The sequence below is a fragment of the Peromyscus californicus genome, unplaced genomic scaffold, assembly GCF_007827085.1.
Source record: "Peromyscus californicus insignis strain IS unplaced genomic scaffold, ASM782708v3 Scaffold_8__1_contigs__length_139910024, whole genome shotgun sequence".
Taxonomy (NCBI): Eukaryota; Metazoa; Chordata; class Mammalia; order Rodentia; family Cricetidae; genus Peromyscus; species Peromyscus californicus.
In genome coordinates, this window is record NW_026294606.1 from 106,087,245 (window position 1) to 106,102,650 (window position 15,406).

The 15,406-nt window shown below is 51.8% G+C and overlaps 2 protein-coding genes and 1 long non-coding RNA gene across 4 annotated transcripts; 1 reads left to right on the plus strand and 2 right to left on the minus strand.

The window, feature by feature from the left end:
- Nucleotides 1-48: 48 nt before the first annotated feature.
- On the minus strand, nt 49-6,546 carry Elmo3 (engulfment and cell motility 3). Its single transcript, XM_052729151.1, has 20 exons — nt 6,469-6,546; nt 6,291-6,331; nt 6,128-6,200; nt 5,898-5,948; nt 5,536-5,705; nt 5,344-5,443; nt 5,109-5,260; nt 4,944-5,022; nt 4,790-4,840; nt 4,586-4,708; nt 4,368-4,499; nt 4,168-4,269; nt 3,961-4,069; nt 3,716-3,852; nt 3,465-3,628; nt 3,253-3,365; nt 3,065-3,169; nt 2,874-2,956; nt 2,696-2,782; nt 49-2,611 (listed from the first exon to the last, which is right to left on the minus strand). The coding sequence occupies exons 1-20, from the start codon at nt 6,544-6,546 to the stop codon at nt 2,399-2,401; spliced, it is 2,163 nt and encodes a 720-aa protein (XP_052585111.1). The 3' UTR covers nt 49-2,398.
- On the plus strand, nt 4,014-7,033 carry LOC128104276 (uncharacterized). The gene is made up of 2 exons (XR_008215933.1): nt 4,014-4,122; nt 4,596-7,033. It is a non-coding gene; the product is annotated as an uncharacterized LOC128104276 (long non-coding RNA).
- E2f4 (E2F transcription factor 4) lies at nt 6,940-15,399 on the minus strand. Of its 2 annotated transcripts, none has more exons than XM_052729137.1 (10): nt 15,211-15,399; nt 14,689-14,798; nt 14,414-14,575; nt 14,071-14,114; nt 13,169-13,230; nt 12,659-12,956; nt 11,523-11,693; nt 8,107-8,154; nt 7,878-7,922; nt 6,940-7,788 (listed from the first exon to the last, which is right to left on the minus strand). In XM_052729137.1, exons 1-10 carry the CDS (start codon nt 15,343-15,345, stop codon nt 7,673-7,675), a joined length of 1,191 nt encoding a protein of 396 aa, XP_052585097.1. In that variant the 5' UTR covers nt 15,346-15,399; the 3' UTR covers nt 6,940-7,672. The 2 variants fall into 2 exon arrangements, with proteins under 2 accessions (XP_052585097.1, XP_052585096.1); XM_052729136.1 differs by having other exon boundaries at nt 11,523-11,753; nt 15,211-15,397.
- Nucleotides 15,400-15,406: the final 7 nt, after the last annotated feature.

Here is a 15,406-nt window from a genome sequence, read left to right on the forward strand (position 1 = left end):
CACAGAGAACCTCAGATGCCCCCACACTGACTCAATTAGGTCCTGGCTTCCTCCACATAGATTTTGGAGGCCTTTCCCAGCACAACCCTTCTGGACATGCCCTGCTGCAAAGGCACTGGTCCTAACCAGACTTGGGAACAACTGTTTAGCAGATTCATGTACTGTCTTGGGGTAGGGTAAGAAATAAGACAGCATCTCTGAGTAGGAGGGTCCTAAGTGGTCATATAGTCCAAACCCTCTGAACAATGCCAGTGCCTTCTCAATAGCAGCTCTGAGGTAGTCTATCCAGTGATCCTCTTGTGTGTCCCCATGCCTTGTCTGTCTGTTTATTAGTTCTAGAAGCAGCTAGCCAGTGCTGAGTACCTGCAGCCACTGTGCTTCAGGTTGGAATTCAGAAATGCCATTGTTCTCCCAATCACCAAACTCCATAGGGAGGCAAATAAGCCAGTAGACAGAACAGTCTGGTATGCAGGGGATGTATGAACAGAGAATTAGCACCCGGGGCAAGGAACCTAGGGCAGCAATGAATTTAGAGGGTCAAGGAAGGCATCAAGGCAGTGAAAATGGCAGAAGAGGGCATAGAGGTCGGATGGACAGACTGGAGCTGGTTCTGGTATGGAGGGGTATGTGTAGGCCCTGATAGGGTACAGGGAGGATGCTGGCTTGACAACAGGAACCTTGAAGACCAAATGGAAGGACTAAAACATGTCTGTGCAACTTACCAGCTTAACTCGGTATTCAACCGTGGTAACCATAGTAATAGAACAGTAGTGAGATACTGAACAATATAGGATGTGTCTTAGTTATTGTTATGTTGCTGTGGTGAAATACTGTGACCAAGGCACTTATAAAGGGAGGAATTTAATTGGGGGCTTGCTTATAGTTGCAGAAGGTTAGTCCATGACCATCATGGTGGGGAGCAGTAGCTAAGAGCTTACATCCTGATCCATAGGCAGCAGTCAAAGAGAGAACTAGACTACCTGGTGTGGGCTTTTGAAGCCTCAAAAGCCCATTCCCAGTGCATACCTCCTCCAAGGGTACACCTACTAATCCTTTCCAATCAGTTCCACTAACTGGGACCAAGCATTCTGATATATGAGCCTATGGGGGTCATTTCTCATTCAAACCACCATAGGGTATATGTATGAGTATGTAATCACATTAAATTTGTAGTGTTGGAGTGGCAGCTACTGAAATGATCAGAGGAACAAGACTAGAAGCCAGAAGTTAGGGGGCTTTGCCAGGATGGTGGTAGCATGGACAAGTAATGAAGATACTGAGAATTGACTGTACTGGGACACTAACTGCAACTAGGACCTCTACCCTCCGTTTCCACCTTAAACTCAAAAGTCTGTTCTAAGTGTAGTAGCAAGGCTTTGTGTCCAAGTATGGACACTCTGAAGATTGGAAGTGTAGTCAGGTTTTTTGTTTTTGTTTTTGTTTTGAGGGGCCAAGTGTTTTGCTAGCACTTTCTCCAAAGGAAATGCCATTTAATCAATTTTAAGGCACAGCATTGATGAATAGCATGTTAAACACAGTATTTGAGGAGTAATGAATGGTTTATAGAAGTTACTCAGGATAGTGGTAGCTTTCAGCCTACCCTGTGGGGCCCCTGGATTGCTGAATTATTTGTCTTAGGGGCCTGGAGTTTGTGACTGTTGCCTCCAACTGGACCCACCTTGTCTCAGCACTTCTGCCCCACAGACTCTGGCTTGTCTGTGATCACCACCTCACATACGATCGTGAGTTAGATCGTAATTCTCTTGTGCAGATCTACCCCTTTGGAGCTGACAGCCTTCTCCGCAGCTTTGCATCTCTCCCTCATGCCTCTCTCTCACCAAAGGTCTCTGCATCCCATGGAGGACAAGGGCCAGGGCCAAGCAAGGTTGGGAAATGAGGGCAGACTACCAGGAGCCTCGGAAGCGCGGCTTCCAGACAGACCCCTGTTGCTGAGGCCCAGGACCGTGTCCATTTGGGGCAATGTGTCCAGCCCTGCTGCTTCTCTTGGCAGTTGGCTGACATGCCAATCTCTTCTTTGGCTGCTACTTCAAATGACAGGTCAGCCCTCTCTTCATGTCCAGAACTGACAACGCTAAGGACTTATTTCAAGAAGGGCAATAGTCCCTACCTGTCTCCACCCAACACCAGCCTTCCAAAGGCAGTAAGCTGTCCAAGTGTATGGTCCTACCTGGTGCCCTTACGTCATTTACTACGTTTGAAGACATGTCCATGTTTATCAACAGGCTTAGCCCACAGGTTCAGAGCTGATTTGACACGTATCTATGAGCCAAGCCAACTTTATTTCTGCTAGAGGCTCTGCTGGTCAGGTTGTCTGTGCTTTTCATCCCTCTTTGTGGCTGCTACAGCAGCACCAGTTGTGGCCCATGGCCAACTTCAGTCAAGGCTCAGTGATGCTGAAGTCATAGCAGAAGTTAAAGTTGGTAGGGGGTGGGGGTACTGGGGGAGGCTGCTCGGGAATGGGCACATTCTCCAGTTCCAACAAGCGCAACTTGGTCTCCATAGTAAGCAGCTGTTCCAGGTCTAGCCGAGTCTGCTCACTGCCCATGGTGCTGCCCAGCAGGGCACTCAGCCCATCTGTCCACAGGTAGAACTAGAGATGGACAGGGCCAACTCTGAGTGTCTGCTTATCGGTTCCCCCTGCCCATCTGCCCAACAGCCCAGCCCAGAAACTTACATCCCGTTTGGAAGGGGCAATGAAGTTGAGGTATGCTTCTTCCTCCCCATGGTCATAGCTGATGGAGAAAGCTAACTCATAGAGGTCCTAGGAAAGTGGGAGCAAGAACACTGAGTAGGGAACAGGAACAGGCAGACAGGAATAGGAGGGGCGAAGCCTCTGACCCTACCGCAGTCACCTTGTTCTGCTTCCCAGAACCCTTCTCCCGGACATGGGGGCAGTCCTTGCCCATTAGGAGTGCCCTGATGTCTGCCACAGGGACTGTAGAGAGAAGATTTGGCTGACCACTGTGGCCCAAGGCTGACCTAAGATATGGGGCATCTGGGGATAGGGAGAACAGGTGTAGGAGCCCAACCCTGCCCTCCTCACGCTGCTCAGGTAGACTCTCTAGGGTGGGTGGGTTGGCACCCTCTTCCACATCCCCATACTGCAGCACTTTGTGGTTGGGGGATAAACAGCAGAACCACAGCTTGTCTGCCGAAAAGGGAAGAGAACAGTGATGAGAGGGACTCTAAACCCTAATACCCCCACACAACACCTTTAGCCCATTCAGAGACCCTGGCGTCTCCGGCTGCTGATCTTGCGGAAGAGCATCCCCTCACAGAGTCGGAGCAAACGCTGCTGGCGGATCAGGCCCATGAGCTCTGGCTTCAACTTCTCCCGCAACTCCCTGGATGGAGAGTGGGAGTCATTAAGCAGGGCTGACCTGGAGCCTGGTCCACAGGGCACTGGGGAGGTGGGGACTGAGACTGGAACCCTACCAACTCACAGTATAGGAGGGGCCAGAGTGCCCTCCTGGTGCAGCCGTTCTGTCTGTCGCAGCCTCAACACTTCCCCATAGGTGAGAGCATTCACTTTGGTTCGGAAGAGCTCCAGAGAGGTGGGCTTCAGAGCCAGCGTCCGGGCTAGCTGCTCCCGAACCACCTGCATTACCTAGGACCACCGAAGCTCGGTGTAGGACCTGTGTTCAGGACCCCTTTCCAGAAAGGGCCCCTGGCCTCCTGCTTCCACCCCACCCACCTTGTCAAAATCCTCCCGTGTTGCCCGCATTTCCTTCCAGGTCTTATTCAGCAGCTGGATAGCCACACAGAAGAGCTCATGGAAACTATGGTCTTGGCTGAAGAACATGGGTGAGAAGTCCTGGGCTGTCTCGGAGCCTGGAGCGGGGGGGCAGGAGGGGCTCAGGGAGAAAGTGTCTACAGCCCCTGGCCCTCTCTGCCCTTCCGTCCCCTGACCCCAAATACACTGGATCTAGTTCAACTCACAAGGCTCCCCAACATGGAGCAGCTCACACAGCAACACTGTCAGCTGGATGCTGCTCTGGGCAAAGGGGCACTCATGCTTGTCCTCTCGGCTACTGTTCTCCAACACGAACTAAGGCAGTGGGAATAGAGGATGGCAACAGGACTCCATGGAGACCCTGAAGGGTGAGCTGCTGCTGCCATCCCCGCTTGCCCCAGTCTGTTACTAACCCGACTGTATGCACTGGGCGCATGCCTGGAGAAGTAGAGCATGTTGTCCAGGGCCAGCAGGCCTGGGGGCACACGCTCCAGGTCCTGGGCTGGATTGCTGTTCTAGAGATGGGAACACAGACAGCTCAGGAAGGGCCACAGTCCTAGAATAACTAGCCTGGGTGGAGGTTTGGGTGGGAACTAAGGTCGGGGTCACTCACAGAGAAGCCTAGCTTTCGGAACTCTCGGACACAGAGAGAACGGCGGCGATCAGCACTCAGTCCTGTGCCCAAGGACTCCCCCTCTGGTTCAAAGGCTGCCTGGCGCAGGGCCTGCAGCTGCTCCCGCTGTTCCTGAAGTCAATGGGGAGGAGCATGTCAAGATCATAGATTCAAAACAAAATTCTAGGTAACCCTCCAGCCTTTGTACCTCTGTGCACCTGGCTGTAGGGGTCAAGTGGTGTCCGCATCCGTGGCTCCAGCAACCCCAGTGTAAGAGCCTGCAGCACATACAAGTGGTGAGCCATCTCATCGCCCATGGGAGCCGCACTGTGGATGATATTCTGGAAAACAGCCAGGCTTGAATAAGACTCACTGGGAAAGGAGGACTGGGGAGAAGGTCTCCCTGGCCTGGTCCATCCTACCTTGTAGATGAACTGGCGAAGATTCCTCTGCCATAGGTAGTCAAGCATATGCTGCAGTGGGCGAGAAGGGGTTTCAATGATTTTGCTCTTAGCTGGAATACAGCACCCACCAGCTGCTCTTCTTCATTCGGTCACCCTGGACAGAAACACTCACCTTCCGTTCAGCAGGGCTGGCCCCCTGCAGCAGGGCTGTCAGCAAAGCCATAGCCTTGGTTTGCAGCTGCTGGTTCATTCTACGGCAAGAGGAGGAACAGGCTCAGCCGTGCATCTCGAGGCCAGTTCTGCATGTCCCCATTCCCACTGTGCCCTAGAGGCTTACACCTGCAGGTGCACCAGCAGCCTATCCAGTGGCACCTCACTCTTCACCAGCTGGCCCAGGGCAGGGCTGCTCAAAGTCACACTCTCCAGCAGCCTGAGGGCTAAGGGCTGCACAGAGGCATCCATCAGGTTCATGTTCACATAAGATACCACCTGTAAGGGACAGAGGGTGTCATTACCATTCACAGGGGCTAGATGTGGGCACTGCTCCACTGCCCCTGGAAGAGAACACACACCTTCCTGACAAAGGGGATGCTGAGTGTCTCCCAGGACACCACGCCGTGTTCCATGAGCTCCAAGAAAGCCCTTAGACCAAGGGCCAGCATCTCCCCTAGGCTACAAAGAATACCTGGGGATGAGTAGGATCAGACCAAGATTCCTAAGCCCTGCTATGTCACCCAGCCCACCACAGACGGCCCTGTGCTCACTCATCCCCATTTTCAATGATGGCGCTTAGTCTCTGAAGCCCATCACGGCTGATGACCTCCTGGGCAAAGGTCATGTCTGAGGCCAGCAGGACCAGGTTTTTCAGGGCTTGATAGCACCCTTCACGACTTGTACTCTGCAACCCACCCAGCAGCTGCTGGGCCTCCAGGTCCTAGCAGGAGCAGTAAAGAGATGAAGTGGTTAGACTAGAATGTTACTGGAACTGCAAGTGTGATGGCCTGGGTGTCCACTAGGTGGGGCACTAAGGAGCTGGGGCCTCCAGACCCGAGGCAGAAGCCACTAGGCAGGCAGCAAAGGGACCCAGCAGAGGGGGAGGAGAGGAGAGGGCTGAAAGGGGCATTACTGGGGCAGTGCTGAGGCACAGGATGCTTCCATTCTTGATCTCCGTGCGGTTCTGGAGGAAACAGCAGAAAGGAGCAAAGTTAAAGAGGGCTCTAGGAAATGGTCAACCGGATCATCTGTTGGGGGGTCAGTAAAAGAACTCACATTCGGAGCAGTGAGAATAAATATATTGAATTAAAGCCAGGTGGGTTAAAGGGGCCCTGTGCAGTGTGGGTCTGGGAGGGGGCTCACATTCTCTGTGATGAATCTCTTGTGCCCATCAGCAAACTTCAGGGCATAGCGCTCGGAGTCAGTCACGTTCCACCTGTGGGACAGGAAGCTCAGCGAGCGAAGTCCAGGGTCACCTCTCCCACCTGTCCCTGCCCTTCTCCCACTTTTGCCTATTCTTACTTACACATCACACACCTCCTTCAGCACAGTGGCCAGGGGCTTTGCCTGCAAGTGGAGTTGTCACTGAAGGCGTTAGGGTAAGGAGTTGGGATGAGGGACTTCTAAGAGGGGTGGGTTGGGCTAGCCCGAGGGAAGAGGAACAATCCAGAAGTGGGAGGGGGAGTTCGGACAGTCCCGTTGACCTGGTCTAGCTGGATAAGCTGTGGGATGGCGTCAGACTTCTGAACGGCGATCTTCACCACGTTCCTTGGGGGCGCCATAGTCCTGCCGCTGTGACCGTCGGCACTTTGCACAACTGTGCCACCTCCCGCCGAGGGTGCACCTCGTCTGGGGCTAGGTCCTCCCTCTGTCTAAAGCCTGGCCCCGGGGGCCTGCACTCACAGTTCAGGTTACCACTGGGCTCCAAGGCCTTCCTAAAGGAGCCTGTTAGTTCCGGGTTAATCTCAGGGGTAGGAGGGTAGGACCCAGCCTGCCCTGACCCGTTCCGCCCCACTGAGAAGGCCTGGCCCCGCCCACGCCAAGGTGCAGCCGGTGAAGACTGGGAGGGCAGGCATCCTACACAGCGGCCACACCTCCCATTCCAGTAAGGTGACCCACCCAGTTGCAACAACCCAGCAGTCCCAGGGAGGAGCCCCAAAGAAACAGATCAGAGATAGCCTTAGGCATGTCTTTATTCACTTGGATGCTGTACAAATATTACAATTTCCTTTTGCTGAAAAAAGTATAAAAATAATCTTTATATAGGAATCCATTCGTTACTGTAAATCTTTCTAAATCTCTGCAAATGGCTCTAAATGAGGGTAAGTGAATAAACGGAAGTGAAGGGAGTGAGTATGGGGTATCAGGAGGTTGGGCCACTCTTCAGGGACTAGCCCACCCAAATTCCTAGCTAGACACATCAATTCCTTCTTATTAACCCCCTCCACCATGGCCATCCCCAAGTTCCAGGTCTCAGGGCATGGCAGAAAGGGGACACATGAGAAGTCCAGAAGCTGCAGGGTGAGGCGGTGGGAAAGGAAGTTAGGGTGGTAGCTAGCAACTACCCAGCTTCACCCCTTTCCCTCCTTAGGAGAAGAGTGGCTGGTAGGAACAGGACAGCTGTGCCACTGGGTGGCAGCTGGGCCTGGCTGGGGAAGGCTTCAGAAGAGAAAAGGCAAACACTTTGGGCTCCACGTAGAGAGGGCTAAGCTCTCTCCCCTGCTCTGCTAGCACAGTACAAGTGTCAGTGCAAGACAGGGTAGCATGGCCAGAACTGAGCAACTGGGGAAGGCTGAGTAAGCCGAGAGTCAGGGGCTCTCAAGCTGGGGGTGGGGGTTGGGGGCAATCCCTAGTTGGCTCCCAGCCCAGACAGTGTGGGTTGCAGCTGCACAGGACATGCCCCTGTGGTCAGAGGTTGAGAACAGGAACATCAAAAAGATCACAGACACCTTCACTCTCGTCCAGGTTGTAGATGTAATCGTGGTCTCCAGGGGGTGGAGAAAGTCGGAGGAGGGGGGCAAACACTGCAGAAAGCATTAGGCTGTCTTAGGCCAAAACCCCCAGCAGCCACCCACCCCCGCTAAAGCTCTCCCCATCTTCCTGGGCTACATACCTTCTGAAGACATCAATTCCTCCAGCAGCTCAGAGCTCATGCACTCTGGGAATGAACACAATTTACTCAGATTCTGACTCTCACCTCTCCACCCACCAAAGCCCATGAAAACCCATTAGAAGCCTCATCCTTTTTCTGGGATACCCAGTACAACACGATCCTTAGAAGGGAACTCAAAAATTATGTTCCTTACTCCCTACATCCATTCCAAAGGAGGAACACAGCCTACCTCGTGTGGGGTCGAAGATTTCTGACAGCTCTTTGGGGAGATCCAGAACTGAAAGAGAAGAAAGCTAAGCTCAAAGGAGGTTTAGCTGGGTCCCACTATAGTCCACCTTTCAGGTCATCTACCATTAAGCCCCAGGGTTCCACACAGCTGAGGAAATGTTGGCCCTACCTGAAGTATAGGTGTCTTGTCTGCTGACCTAAATTCCTCAGTGCTGAGCCAAGGCTACCAAAGGCCCACAGCAGGTGACAAGTATAGCCATTCCAACTTAGAGACACTGCAAAACTCCAATCCCATTCTGATCTGGGGGTGCACACCTTCTCTGACAGAAGATGTCCTGTCCACCCCAGCCCTTCCTGGGTACCTACTCTGGCCTTTGGCCAGTGTGATGAACCTACTACAAACCTCTGATTAGGAGGACACACATGGAAAGCAGACCATGATGGGGTGTTGTACATGCAGGGCTCAGAAGTTCAGATTTAGGGCTGGAGAGATGGCTTAGTGGTAAGAGTGTTTCCTGATCTTCAGAGGACCTGAGTTTGGTACCCACACCAGGCAGCTCACAACCATCTGTAATTCCAGTTCCATTCACATACACTTTTTTTTGTTTGTTTGTTTTGTTTTGTTTTGAGACAGGGTTTCTCTCTATAGTCCTGGCTCTCCTGGAACTCACTCTGTAGACCAGGCTGTCCTCAAGCTCATAGAGATCCACCTGCCTCTGCCTCCCGAGTGCTACAATTAAAGGTGTGCGCCACCAACGCCCAGCGTACAATAATTTCTAAAAGTTCAGATTTTGGGAGGCCAGTGAGATAACTCAGTGGGTGCAAGTGCTTGTCTTAAAGCCTGACATCCTAACTCCAATCCCTGGAGCCCACATTACGGAGGATAAAAAGAACCAATTTCAGCCGGCGGCGGTGGTGGCACACGCCTTTAATCCCAGCACTCGGAGGCAGAGGCAGGTGGATCTCTGTGAGTTCGAGGCCAGCCTGGTCTACAGAGCGAGATCCAGGACAGGCACCAAAACTACACAAAGAAACCCTGTCCCAAAAAACCAAAAAAGAAAAAGAAAAAAAAAAAAGAACCAATTTCATGGAACAGTGCATATGCACAATTTCTCCATCCCCCAATACTTTTTGTTTCTGGTGATTGAACACGTCTTCACACAGGCTTAGCAGGCATTCTACCACTGAGCAGGATCCCAGGCCATATTTATAAACTGAGATAGTCAGGATTGCATTGCAGACAGGTCATTCCATTGGTAATACCAACCTACCAGGCAATAGTGGCATAACTGGTACAAGGGTAACCAAGATCCTTTTGCTTAGATTTGAGGCCAGTTCCACAGGAAGTAATTCATGCCTGATACTGTAAACCTTGCCAAAGACCCACAGCTGAGGAGATCATAGACCCCAGGGGAGGAACTTACTTCGATTGCTTTGCTAAATAGGTATACCATCAAACCATGTCCTCAATTTTTTTTTTTCAAGACAGGGTTTCTCTGTGTAGCTTTGCGCCTTTCCTGGAACTAGCTTTGTAGACCAGGCTGGCCTTGAACTCACAGAGATACGCTTGCCTCTGCCTCCTGAGTGCTGGGACTAAAGGCGTGCACCACCACTGCCTGGCCTTTTTTTGGTTTTTCGAGACAGGGTTTCTCTGTGTAGTTTTGGTGCTTGTCTTGGACCTCTCTGTAGACCAGGCTGGCCTCGAACTCACAGAGATCCACCTGGCTCTGCCTCCCAGGTGCTGGGACTAAAGGCTCAGGCCTAAATTTTATGTTTATATGTTGATCAGAGAAAATAGGCAGCAGTAGTCAATGCAGAAATTCATAGCTGATCAAAGTGCTGAGAATAAGTTGAGTGCTCAGTCTAAGGCTCAGGGAACAGTGCTGAAGAGGTATGGAAAGAAAGTATAAGCCAAAAAAAAAAAAAAAAAAAAAAAAAGTACAAGCCATAGGTTGGGAATGTTGTCTTTTGGGTATAACATTGCCATTATACTCATGAATTTACAAGCAGCTATGGTTACCTACAGAAGACCAAGCCAGCCAACTAGCTGGGAAAGGGAGAGTCATTTTTCTTTGGATCTGTGCTTGCATGTAGTACTAATTAGAATGAATGGGTTATAAAAAAGAGATGATGCTGGGCGGTGGTAGTGCACTCCTTTAGTCCCAGCATTCGGAAGGCAGAGGCAGGCAGATCTCTGTGAGTTTGAGGCCAGCCTGGGCTACAGAGTGAGTTCCAGGAAAGGTGCCAAAGCTACACAGAGAAATCCTGTCTCAAAAAACAAACAAACAAAAAGAGATGAAGATGGAAGAAAAGTACTAGGAGGGTGAAGGGGAGATCTGGGTTGTAAATGATCAAACTATTTAGAGCTGGGTGTGGTGGCACACACCTTTAATCCCAGGGCTCAGGAGGCAGAGGCCAGCCTGGTCTACATAGCAAGTTCCAGGACAGCCATGGCTACATGGGTAACCTGTCTCAAAAAGACAATAAAAAAATCCACATTGTATACATGTATGAAATTACAAAAATAAAAAAGCTTTAAAGGAAAGGATGACTATAAATCTAGAATAATTAAGATGCTCATAGTTATCTGGAGTGCTGAGGATGAAAGAGGGATGAGAAGAGATGCTTCACAGACTCTGCTTGGCGAGTGTAAGGTGGGCAGCAGAGGGATCAAGAACTGAGGTGACAGAGGTGTCTCAAGCCCGGTGACTAGGGCCAGTGATAAAGAGTTGAAAATCAAACTGGGAGCAGGGTGGACAAGTTCAGTTGAAGACACGCAGGAATGAGGTGTCCACCAGGGAAACAGAAGATGGATGTCAGACAGAGATGTGGAGACTGGGTGAAATACCTAGACTACGTAGAGGCTGAAGCCCATTATCCCTAGAGCTGAGGCTCTCCCCGGGTGTGATATGGGAAGTACCAACATTTAAGCCAAGAGCTGAGAGTAAAGACAAAGGAGGAAAGAACTTCAGCGGGGACCAAGAAAGCACCAGACCTATACCTAACTTCAGGAACCTGTTGGGCTAGGGGCTGCACCAAGAGCTACATCGGGGAGGGGTGGTGTGTGTATGTGTGTGTGTGTGTGTGTGTGTGTGTGTGTGTGTGTGTGTGTGTGTGTGTGAGAACATGGATTACTTTTTAAAGGCATCTAGACATAGAAAGGAAACAAGAATGGTAAGGTGAGTACAAAGGGTAACAAATCTCAACTAGTGAGGCTCTGTGATGTTCCAAATGGTGGCAGATGGGAACTGAAGTTCTAGGAAGGGGGCAAAAGGCACCAGCACTGACCCTGAGACTAGACACCCTTGCCTGGCTGCAGAGAACAGGGTTAACAGAAAAGGCACTTTCCAGCTATGTGCTTGACAGAGCATTGGGCTGGCTTTCCCTGCTGGCCCCCACCACTCAGTAAGCACTCACCACCTGGGGGGTCTGCCTTGATGGGCTCAAAGGAGGTAGAAGGGTTGGGTCCAGATGAACTGCTGCTGCTGCTGCTGCTGCTACTGCTGCTGCTGCTGCTGCTGCTGCTGCTGCTGCTGCTGTCCAGGAGGGCAGAAGACTGCAGAGGCCGAGTGTCCAGTGCTGTCAGGCCTAGCGGGAGTGAGCTGAGCTCACCACCATCCTTGTTTTCAGTTCCAGGGCCACCACTCACTGCAACCACATTCCCAAACCCAATCACATGGAGTCAGGAAATGGATCCTAGAACTTGGCCAGGATGACCACATGCTGGTACCCAAGCCCAAGGAGAAGTAGCCACCACCAGTTACCAAGGAGCAATCTAGAAAAGATCACTGAAGATGGAGCACAAGTCCTGAGGAGGGAGACTCTGGGGTTGCCAGGAGCCATTAGATACTGTCCAATTTGGGATAAACTTCCCTAATAATGCTCCATACAGTCAAAGCTTCCTTGTTAGAAAGGGCATATTCATGGCAAGCGAGATGGCCAGTGAGTAAAGACACTTGTGGCCAAACCTGATGACCTGAGTTTGATCCCCAGAACCCATATTAAAGGAGAGAACCGAGCTGGAGAGGTTCAGAGCTCAGAGGTTGAGAGCACTGACTGCTCTTCCAGAGGTCCTGAGTTCAATTCCCAGCAACCACATGGTGGCTCACAGCCATCTATAGTGAGATCTGGTGCCCTCTTCTGGCCTGCAGGCATACACACAGGCAGAACACTATGTAATTATGTAATAAATAAAACTTTAAAAAAAAAAAAAAGCCAAGTGGTGGATCTCTGTGAGTTCCAGGACAGGCACCAAAACTACACAGAGAAATCCTGTCTCGAAAAACAAACAAACAAACAAAAAGGAGAGAACCAATCTCTTCAAGTTGTCATCTGACCTCTTCTGACCTCCACATGAATGTCGTGGCATGCCTCCCCCTCACAAATAAATAAAGGAAAAACATAATTTAAAAGGGCACATTCACTGTGACACCAAGGAAAGCTAGGCAGGGACCCAGCAGCCATTGCCAATTCTTAGTCCAGCACTCCCTAACACAGGCACCTTCTTGTGGTCTCCGGAAAACAACCCATCACATCGTACCGTGGTGTCTCACCTGCAATCTCAGCTGTCTGGCCTGCCACCCCTGAGACTTCACTGCTGCCAAGGACAGGAGTGGGGACAGTTAGCTGGGGACTGCATGGACGAGAGGTTTCTTGGGGTTGAGCTAAGGCAGGCTTGGGCAGAGGTGGAGGGGTAGAAACAGCAGGTGGACTCTGGAGCAGATCCTCAGGGGGAGGTACAGGCACAGCCACAGGTGGTGAACTCCATGCCTCCTTGTTCACGAGCAGCACCTCGATGGGGCCACTCATGCTCTTCAAGTGAATCTGGTACTTCTTCTGACCATTGAGACCCTGGAGGTGGGCGCAAAGTAGAATTGCAAGCAGGCAAGGCTCCCGCCTGACTTTGGGTGAGAGCCAGACTCTCATCCCACTCCTCGGCTGCCAATCCACCCAGATAACCCCTAACTCCAGGCCTCCCCCTACCTGCCCCACCCAGAACTTATCAAGCTCCACAGCCAGTATCCGCCCTCGGCTGACACCGCCTTCCAGGGATGAGCACCTACCTCTGGGATGGGCACCTCTAGGCTGGTGCCCGATGGGGCCCGGATGGCAAGGAGGGTGTCTCCTAGAATGACAGGGAGAATGGGTCAGGGCCTGTGAGCTCATTCTGAGCTAGGACAGGAAGTGTCTGTTCACTGGAGCAGGACAAGAGACCATAGTCCCTAAGAGACTGACTATTAAGCCTCTACCATCCCAGAGTGCTAGGTAGAGCTAAAACTCTTCTCTCCCCAAAAACTTATGCTCAGTAACCAGAAAATCCAGTACAAACACACTTTTTTTCTTTTTTTTGAGTCTTTTTTGTTTGTTTTTTCAAGACAGGGTTTCTTTGTGTAACAGCTCTGGCTGTCCTGGAACTTGCAGTGTATACCAGGCTGACTTCAAACTCAGACATCTTCCCTCCTCTGCCTCCCAAGTGCCAGGATTAAAGTATAATCACATTCTGGAGTGAGGTCACTGGCCACAGGTAGCACCTAGCTCCTCAAATGACGTTGATCCCTAGAAACAGATCTAAGTTTTCCCAAGACCAAGATACAAGATGGAATATAAGAAGGAACAGTTCCTATATACACTAACTACAGATTAGAAATGGACACCACTGACCCCACCCCACCCTTGGAATACAAGTATGAAAGATTGTGCACAAACATACACATTCTCCCTTTTCCTCTATCATATCTAAGAACTAAACCCAGGGACACACTGGGACCCTTGTACCCTCAGTATTGTTGGTCTCTACAGAGTTCCAGTGACTTTTATACTGAGACTCTGCCTGGTTTCTCTTTAAGCGGGCATCAGGAGCCCTGTTAGGAGATGGAACTTCTCCTTGAGCACTGAACCTGATGCTCAGGTCTCTGTTGCTTAGCTCAGTCCCACCTCCATCTCCCCCTCCCCAGGCTCTGCTCACCAGCAAAGCATCTGCAGATGTCTTCATGAGTCACGTAGGCCAAGGTGTGAGGGTTAAGGAGAACAGCTGATGCCTTTCTTATTGTGCCAGATGGCAGACCACAGAAGACCCAGTGTTTTAGCAGATGTCTGACACACAAGCCCTCAGAAGCTGTTCTGGAACCTGGGGTCCAAGTGGGTAAGGATCATGGGCTAAGATCGGAAGAGAAGGGAGCCTCAAGTCTGAATCTGACCAGGGGCTGCAGGATCATTCTCCCAAGAGGGACAGGGCCCAAAGCTCCATAGAGCAAAGCCAGCTGAGGACCCCTTGCCCACTCCCCAGAGCAGGGACTGCCAGAGGATATCAGCTGTTCTGGACGTCCTCTGTGACATTCCGGATGCTCTGTTGCACCCACACCTTGTGCTGGTCAAGTTCTTGCTCTCGCTGCTGCAGCTCCTCGATCTCTGCCTTGAGTTCAATCAGCTTGTCGGCAATTTCCCGGGTATTGCAACCTGGCCCCACACCCCTGAACCGGAGGAATGAGAGACTGAGAGGGACTGCTGACAACTCTGGGTCTCTCCTACAACCATCATCCCACCCCCCACACTTCTGCCCTCTCTAACGTCCATCCCTACTCACTTCCACTGGATGCTGTTCTTGGATTTTTTCTCGATCAGACCAATACCTTCCAACACGTTGGTGATGTCGTAAATCCGCCGTTTCTGGCGCACAGCTAGAGTGTCGGCTGCCTGGTAAGTATAAGAGAATGGAGAACGCTAGTCCCACTCTTACGTGTGTACCCTGATACCTTTAGTCTGGAATGGGGGTAAGTCTTGCGTCCCTCCCCTGGAGTTCCTTCCAGTCACTCCAGCAGCGTGTTGGGAAAAGTCCTGGCTTAGTTGTGTTCTGGTATTCTGATGCTCGTTTCCCTGTGCTAGCCACGAAGGGCCACGAGGGCCGGCCGGCACCTGCAGCCCCGACTCAGAGCTGACGCTCCCTGGCTTGAGTGAATGAAAAGAGCCTCCCGCCTCTCTCGGGTGAGAAGGCACACGGATGGCGCCCGGCTGCTGGAGGACCTGGCGGGGCAGCCCCAGTGGTTCCCGCGACTGGTCCAGGCCTGGTCCAGCATCTCCCCTGTCGCCCCCTCAGCCCGGGCCGCACCAGCTTGAGGTCAAGCACGCCGTCCTTGGCTTCCTGCAGAAGCGACACGAACTTGGTGGTGAGAAGTCCCAGACTCTTCTCGTGCCTGCTTGGAGTACCCGGGGGCGGTGGCGCCTGTGGCCCGGCCTCCGCCATCGCGCCCGCCCGCCTCCCCTCAGCCAGGCCAGGCCAGGCCGGCGGCGGCGCCACTTCCGCT